Raw genomic sequence first — 9,129 nt, 5'->3', positions numbered from 1 at the left:
ATGTTCCAGTGTAATCTATAAATATGACACATGTACAATAAAGAGACACCTAGGATAGATATGGAGGAGCTTTATGTTCCAGTGTAATCTATAAATATGTCACATGTACAATACAGTGACACCTGGGATAGATATGGAGGAGCTTTATGTTCCAGTGTAATCTATAAATATCACACATGGTACAATAAAGAGACACCTGGGATATTTAGGAGCTTTATGTTCCAGTGTAATCTATAAATATGACACATGTACAATAAAGAGACACCTGGGATAGATATGGAGGAGCTTTATGTTCCAGTGTAATCTATAAATATGACACATGTACAATAAAGAGACACCTGGGATAGATATGGAGGATCTTTATGTTCCAGTGTAATCTATAAATATGACACATGTACAATAAAGAGACACCTGGGATAGATATGGAGGAGCTTTATGTTCCAGTGTAATTTATAAATATGACACATGTAGAATAGAGAGACACCTGGGATAGATATGGAGGAGCTTTATGTTCCAGTGTAATCTATAAATATGACACATGTACAATAAAGAGACACCTGGGATAGATATGGAGGAGCTTTATGTTCCAGTGTAATCTATAAATATGACACATGTACAATACAGAGACACCTGGATAGATATGGAGGAGCTTTATGTTCCAGTGTAATCTATAAATATGACACATGTACAATAAAGAGACACCTAGGATAGATATGGAGGAGCTTTATGTTCCAGTGTAATCTATAAATATGTCACATGTACAATAAACAGACACCTGGGATAGATATGGAGGAGCTTTATGTTCCAGTGTAATCTATAAATATGACACATGTACAATAAAGAGAAGCCTGGGATAGATATGGAGGAGCTTTATGTTCCAGTGTAATCTATAAATATGTCACATGTACAATACAGAGACACCTGGGATAGATATGGAGGAGCTTTATGTTCCAGTGTAATCTATAAATATGACACATGTACAATAAAGAGACACCTAGGATAGATATGGAGGAGCTTTATGTTCCAGTGTAATCTGTAAATATGTCACATGTACAATAAACAGACACCTGGGATAGATATGGAGGAGCTTTATGTTCCAGTGTAATCTGTAAATATGACACATGTACAATACAGAGACACCTGGGATAGATATGGAGGAGCTTTATGTTCCAGTGTAATCTATAAATATCACACATGTACAATAAAGAGACACCTGGGATATGGAGGAGCTTTATGTTCCAGTGTAATCTATAATATGTCACATGTACAATACAGAGACACCTGGGATAGATATAGAGGAGCTTTATGTTCCAGTGTAATTTATAAATATGACACATGTACAATAAAGAGACACCTGGGATGGATATGGAGGAGCTTTATGTTCCAGTGTAATCTATAAATATGACACATATACAATAGACACCTGGGATAGATATAGAGGAGCTTTATGTTCCAGTGTAATCTATAAACATGACACATGTACAATACAGAGACACCTGGGATAGATATGGAGGAGCTTTATGTTCCAGTGTAATCTATAAATATCACACATGTACAATAAAGAGACACCTGGGATAGATATGGAGGAGCTTTATGTTCCAGTGTAATCTATAAATATGACACATGTACAATAAAGAGACACCTGGGATAGATATGGAGGAGCTTTATGTTCCAGTGTAATCTATAAATATGACACATGTACAATAAAGAGACACCTGGGATAGATATGGAGGAGCTTTATGTTCCAGTGTAATCTATAAATATGACACATGTACAATAAAGAGACACCTGGGATAGATATGGAGGAGCTTTATGTTCCAGTGTAATCTATAAATGTGACACATGTACAATAAAGAGACATCTGGGATAGATATGGAGGAGCTTTATGTTCCAGTGTAATCTATAAATGTGACACATGTACAATAGAGAGACACCTGGGATAGATATGGAGGAGCTTTATGTTCCAGTGTAATCTATAAATATGACACATGTACAATAAAGAGACACCTGGGATAGATATGGAGGAGCTTTATGTTCCAGTGTAATCTATAAATATGACACATGTACAATAAAGAGACACCTGGGATAGATATGGAGGAGCTTTATGTTCCAGTGTAATCTATAAATATGACATGTACAATAAAGAGACACCTGGGATAGATATGGAGGAGCTTTATGTTCCAGTGTAATCTATAAATATGACACATGTACAATACAGAGACACCTGGGATATGGAGGAGCTTTATGTTCCAGTGTAATCTATAAATATGACACATGTACAATACAGAGACACCTGGGATAGATATGGAGGAGCTTTATGTTCCAGTGTAATCTATAAATATGACACATGTAGAATACAGAGACACCTGGGATAGATATGGAGGAGCTTCATGTTCCAGTGTAATCTATAAATATGAGACATGTACAATAAAGAGACACCTGGGATAGATATGGAGGAGCTTTATGTTCCAGTGTAATCTATAAATATGAGACATGTACAATAAAGAGACACCTGAGATAGATATGGAGGAGCTTTATGTTCCAGTGTAATCTATAAATATGACACATGTAAAATGTGTATATTCAAAGGGTGGAAATTGCGTAAATTAGATTCAATAAGAAACAATAAATACAGAATATTTCACATAACTCAATATATACAGATATATTTCATATACGTACATATATTTACAAGTTACAAATATCCATATACTGATATATATCATACAGAGCACATATATACATTAGTCAGTATTAGAACCACCCGTCAGCCATGATGCTGCAGCAGGACTCAGCTATCATGGTCACTGTAAGCACGATATTACATAACTTGTTTTTCTCAATGTAGAGAGTATAAGGAATACAATAAGATCTTTCCTATTACGCAGTGTCTGAGCTATTTACCAAATATAGAGATACAGCCCACAGAGCAAGGATGTTAGCAGGACAAGTAGCCTCGTCCATAGTATTCCAAGGACAGGACGGAGGATTCTAATACCAATAAGAATAAACTATGCCTCCATATTATTATAGATGTGTTATCAGATTATGCCAGAAGTCATCCAGTGCTTGCATGCCATAGAAGGTAACAATCATGTTAGAGGGCGTGATAATGTGTAATGGTTCTGTAAATGACATGACAGTGTATAAAAGGTCTGTGATTTGTTCTCCTCCTTGTTTACTTGTGCACTAACCCTGAGAGATGCATTTATACTCTCAGTAAGATTATTTAATTAATTAATAAAGTAGTATATCTGTGCCGGATGAATTACTTGGTGAAGCAGCACCTGGGAGAATTCATACCTGAATCTAAAGGATTTTTAAACAGAAGTAACAAACCATCACCAATGTGGGTGCCAATATATATAAACACCAAAGACTATAATATATAAGTGTATGATTCATGAATTAATGATGGTGTTAATGAGCGCGCAATAAAAATATAATATGCAATAAAAATTGATAAACACTAAATATCTAACAGATATCACTACAGAAAGCAACTGCGAGACAAACACATGTCACTGTCACCCTGACACTGATACGTGTTACTAAACCAGAGTGTTACAAGGTCAAATTCAGTAAGAATCTTGTTTGTGCAATCGCACACAATCTCACCTTGTACAGAAATGGTGATAAGCTTCTGCTCACTGAACAATGTAAGCATGCAGCTGCACATGTAAGACAATGAATAGTCCCCCTAGTGCTGCGTCCTAGGTCTGTATGTCACCCAGCAGTGGTAGAATAAGCAGTAACATTATAACCACACACTAGTGCTGCACCCTAGGTCTATATGTCACCCAGCAGTGAAAGAATGATGGGCTGTAACACCACACACTAGTGCTGCAACCTAGGTCTATATGTCACCCAGCAGTGGTAGAACAATGAGCTGTAACACTCTATAACCACACTAATTACTAGGGTAACATTTCCCCCACTCAGAGCAGGGGCGGATCTAGACTTTTTTAGGGGGGGTGATTTAGTGATCTATCCTGACTCCTCCCCTTTCTGGTACCTACTCCTCTCCTTTACAGGTTTTTTTTTTTTAGTTTGTCAGTCACATTGATAATTCCAATTTCTATATGGGTGGGATGTACTAAGGGAAAAAATACAGACAAAACATCGTTTAGACCACATTTCCATTTGTACCTAGCTCAGGAATGTATCCTTGGACCTGGTGGACTATGGGCTTCTCTTTACATTTGCATCCGTGAGAGATCCAATCAGATCCCTACCAGCACCCCCTGCAGAAGGACTCCAGGGTCATAAACCCAAAAGTCCCTCTACCGCAAAGGACAGAGAGCTGTCCTTTACGATTCTATTTGCATTTCTAGGTGCATACAGGCGTTAATGCCGGTATGTTCCCGTTAAGTGGCGGGATGTATCACATGTATACACTGTAGGTGAGATGTATCATGTGCATCTCTCCCCATATCGCATGCATACCAGCATTTGTTAACGCCGCATGCATGATTACTTATGTACAGGACAGCTCTGACGTTAAGAGCTGTCCCAATGCGAAGTTACGACTTTCAGGTTTCTTACAGACGGCCAGCACATTTGAGGAAAAGGAGAATCCTACTGCGGATTTCTGCTGAAAGAAGCCCATAGGCTTCTATAGGCAACGCCATCTATAGATGGTGTTGCCTAGCAGCCTATCGGGCACATGCGCCGGAAAGTTACATTTTCTGGAATTTTGTACATATGGGAAATGCAGTCAAAACTCCAAAAACTACACATTTTGGAGTTTTGACCACATTTTAGCATTAGTACATTCTGTCCTGTGTGAGTCTGACCATGTATAATGCAAGTGTGCTAAATGCATCTATACAAACTCACAGGCTACAGTAAGAACAATAACAGAGCTGCCTGGCACAGGGTACCCATCCCTTGGCATCTCTCCTCCAGAAATGTGCAGCCAGTTTCCCCTGCACAATGCCCGGGACACAGCACCAGACCCTGCTGAAAGTAGGAGCTGGAAGGTGCCAATAGCCATGTGCCAGCCAGGGCTGAGTGCCCAGATTTGCAGCCACTTACCTGGGTGAGAAGGGGCAGGGAGTACATGCTGCCTGGTGTGCACACTAGAGAGGATGTAGTGTGGCCAGGGAGGGGACAGGATCACAATAGGCTACTGCTGCTATTACATGTCCTACTCTGCAAACTGCAGCTCCGTGAGCTGAACTTTCAGCAGCCCCCTACCCCAGGATCTCTGCAAAAGCCCCCCAGCACTCGGTGCCTGGCTTGTGCAGGAGCTGTGTGCCCTTAGCCCAGTTATAGGCTGGGAGCTGGCTGCACAAAAAAATAACTCCAGATACTGTAGCCCTCCCCCACCACCTCCATTCTCAGCACACCGGCAGCCTGATCATGCAAAAAGACTGATGAACTGTCTGCAGATGAAAGGCTCCGGGTGTGTGTTCAGCTAAAGGGAGGAGTGGGACCTTAACCATTTCAGTGCAGGAGTGCAGCAGCATTGTTGAAACATAATCAAGGATGGACCCTGCTAGGGGGGGCGATCACCCTGATCGCCCTCCCCTGGATCCGCCACTGACTCATAGCATGTAACTGGTTTCTCACCTCTATGAATTCCCTGATGTGTAACAAGAGGTGGTTTCTGTATAAAACACTTCTCACACTAAGAACTAGGGATGGATATCAGAAACAAATAGTTACCAACCATCAATGTTCCTGATCCGTTTAAAGTACTCTTTTCCAATGAAAAGTAGGTTTTGCGACAGTTGCCAGCTATCTGCTGCTGTCTCCGATGCCCATCCATAGAGTGTCTGAATTAAGCCGAGGACACCCAAAAGTGGGTTCTGCAGCTTAGTTTCTATGACTATTGCAGCTGTTTTTTTCTATGCAAGGTTTAACCACCAATGGTTATGATGCGATAGCTAGTAGCTATCGTATTGCATGATTTGATGACAGAAGCTTGGCAATCAATCGACACCAAGCTCTGATGTCCATCCCTATTCAGAGCATGGAAATGGCCTCTCATTTGTATGACTTATCTGATGTCTAACAAGATTTGATTTCTTTATAAAATATTTCCCACATTCAGAGCATGGAAATGGTTTCTCACCTGTGTGACTTCTCTCATGTGTAACAAGAGCTGATTTTCTTGTAAAACATTTCCCACACTCCGAACACTGAAATGGTTTCTCACCTGTGTGACTTCTCACATGTGTAACAAGAGTTGATTTATGTGTAAAACATTTCCCACACTCAGAACATGGAAATGGTTTTTCACCTGTGTGAAATCTCTGATGTGTAACAAGATATGATTTCTGTGTAAAATATTTCCCACACTCAGAACATGGAAATGGCTTCTCACCTGTGTGACTTTTCACATGTGTAACAAGAGCTGATTTCTTTGTAAAACAATTCCCACACTCAGAACATGGAAATGGTTTCTCACCTGTGTGACTTATCTGATGTGTAACAAGATGTGATTTCCTTTTAAAACATTTCCCACACTCAGAACACTGAAATGGTTTCTCACCTATATGAATTATCTTGTGTATAACAAGATCTGATTTCTGTGTAAAATTTTTCCCACACTCAGAGCATGGAAATGGTTTCTCACCTGTGTGACATCTCACATGTGTAACAAGAGCTGATTTATGTGTAAAACATTTCCCACACTCAGAACATGGAAATGGCCTCTCACCTGTGTGACTTCTCTGATGTATAACAAGCTCTGATTTCCTTTTAAAACATTTCCCACACTCAGAACACTGAAATGGTTTCTCACCTGTATGAATTCTCTTATGTGTAACAAGATCTGATTTCTGTGTAAAATATTTCCCACACTCAGAACATGGAAATGGTTTCTCACCTGTGTGACATCTCTGATGAATAACAAGATAAGATTTCTGTGTAAAATTTTTCCCACACTCAGAACATGGAAATGGTTTCTCACCTGTGTGACTTCTCACATGTGTAACAAGAGCTGATTTATGTGTAAAACATTTCCCACACTCAGAACATGGAAATGGCTTCTCACCTGTGTGACTTATCTGATGTCTAACAAGAGCTGATTTTGGTGTAAAACATGTCCCACACTCAGAAGTGACTGTATCACCGCTATGATCTGTACTATGTGCAGCAATATGTGAGTTACCAGAAGTACATTCCTCAAGAATAGAGGGATCAGATGATATATCTGCACTAAAAAGTGATGTATATTTAGGGTTATGTAATTTTCTTCTGGAGATCCTTGTGTGAGGTTATCTTCTAATTTAAAATCTGGACACCAAACAAGATGTCCTTCCGAGGTCTTCCTTGTATTCGGTCCATCTGGTAGAAATAAAATAGTTATCCAAGTATCCCACAGCAAAGGCATAATTAATAAATATTAATCTCACCCCTATTCCCATAGGTTTGTGCTTAGTACAACATCATGAGGAACACTTTGGGCTTCTACCGTTCACACTCATAAACATAATATAGAAGAAACAAACCTTACTAAATAGAGCAGACCCCTAGCACTCTAGGTTCTTTTTACTAGCCCAGGAGCTGGCCAGCCCTAGATAATGCCCAAGGGAACTTTCACCCGGTTCCCAAGTTATAGGCTAAGGGTGAAAGGTCAATCCCTCACCTCAGTATTTAGGCCATACTTCTTTATGAGGCTGTCATTTCCTTTGACATAAGAAAAAAAAGGCAGACATAAATAAAAAATGTGTAAATACTAATTGATTAAGGATGTAATATATCCTATATATTAATTTAATAGAAAATTTGAATATTAAAGTATACGGAAAAAAATAGCTGGTAGCTCCAATGAGGAATAGTGATAGTTCCACAAAAAGTGAAAACAAAGCAAAAAAACTGCTGATAAAGATAAATATATATATTTATTTATTATTCCATAGTCCTAAATAAAGGAACAGGCGGCACTCCCATACAAAGTACAAAAAAGTGCTGAATTCAATATATCATGGTGACAATTTACAGATACATCAACGTTTCAAGGCTTGACGCCTTTTCGTCAGGATGCGTCACTACAAGTGCAAATAAAGGCCTTTATTTGCACTTGTAGTGACGCATCCTGACAAAAAGGCGTCAAGCCTTGAACAGCACACCAGTAACAGCACACCAGTCCAGGGTTTTCGTGCAAGCTAGCTTCAGTTAGTTTTTATTGTGCAGTATAAAGTGGAAAATATAAAAATAAATCCTAGCCCATCTGGCCACTAAACAGATTCCCTCTCTCAAAGTGGTAGGGCCTATTTCCCTCACCACAAACATAGGCATATGCACATTACTTACAAGTAGTACAGGAGCCAAACCCTGACACAGCTTATATGAGCCTCTCACAGCTGCAGGCACTAATTAGCCTGCTCTCAGGCTGAAGGCCGGAAAAGATGAACTGGCCTTGTGGATGGAGCCCTCCCTTCACTCTCACATCCACACCCACAGGACCCATTATCCATCTTTCCTTAAAGCCCCAAACTCTCATTAAGCATAAACAGACATTTCCTGAGGGTTTAAAATACATAGGGTCAGAAACCTTGGAGAAATATATTTGCCATTTAGTACTTTACTAGTGCTTCTGTTACTCTATATATACAGTATATATATTTTACAAGTCGTCCTGAGTGCTGCCATAGATGCTATATATTTATTCCTTTCCTGACTGGGAAAGGTAATTGGTGGGCACGGGGCGCAGTACCGGAGGCAAGCATGGGTGTGCCGGCATTACCGAGTATCATGCATATGGTAGGGCAGTGAGAAATCAAGAAGCACCCATGTTGTTTGCAAATGAATAATATCAATTTAATAATAATTTACAAAGGCAGAAAATATATATTAAAAAAATGATTCAAGACTATAAAAAAAACTTCTAGCTTATATAAGCCCCATGAAATACAATAAAAAGCATAGATGCTGGTCTCATTGCTTTATCTACATAGATAAAATTTGGAATTGGCAGAGGTATATAGATGATCTGTTTTTCGGCTGGAATGGGTCCCATGAAGAACTGTAGGAATTTCTCATTTACATGAACAGTAATTCTCTAAATCTGGAATTCACAACCACCGGTGGTATTTCTGGATCTTGAAATTTACATAAAAGAAAACAGTATCCAAACAAGACCCCATATCAAGAAAGTGAATGGAAACAATATGTTGG

General features: G+C 39.3%; 1 protein-coding gene across 1 annotated transcript in view; it reads right to left on the bottom strand.

The window, feature by feature from the left end:
* Positions 1–4,891: 4,891 nt before the first annotated feature.
* The window catches only part of LOC148442674 (uncharacterized), a 216,109-nt gene continuing 211,871 nt past the window's right edge, over positions 4,892–9,129 (bottom strand). The window contains 2 exon segments of the mRNA XM_088463620.1: positions 4,892–7,177; positions 7,180–7,296. Of these exon segments, the coding sequence (XP_088319746.1) occupies positions 5,967–7,177; positions 7,180–7,296 (1,328 nt within the window). The 3' untranslated portion in view covers positions 4,892–5,966.

Source organism: Taudactylus pleione, unplaced genomic scaffold (assembly GCF_031769625.1).
Source record: "Taudactylus pleione unplaced genomic scaffold, aTauple2 ptg001421l, whole genome shotgun sequence".
Lineage (NCBI taxonomy): Eukaryota > Metazoa > Chordata > Amphibia > Anura > Myobatrachidae > Taudactylus > Taudactylus pleione.
Note: the sequence above shows the minus strand (reverse complement) of the source record. Positions and strands in the feature narration are given on the sequence as shown.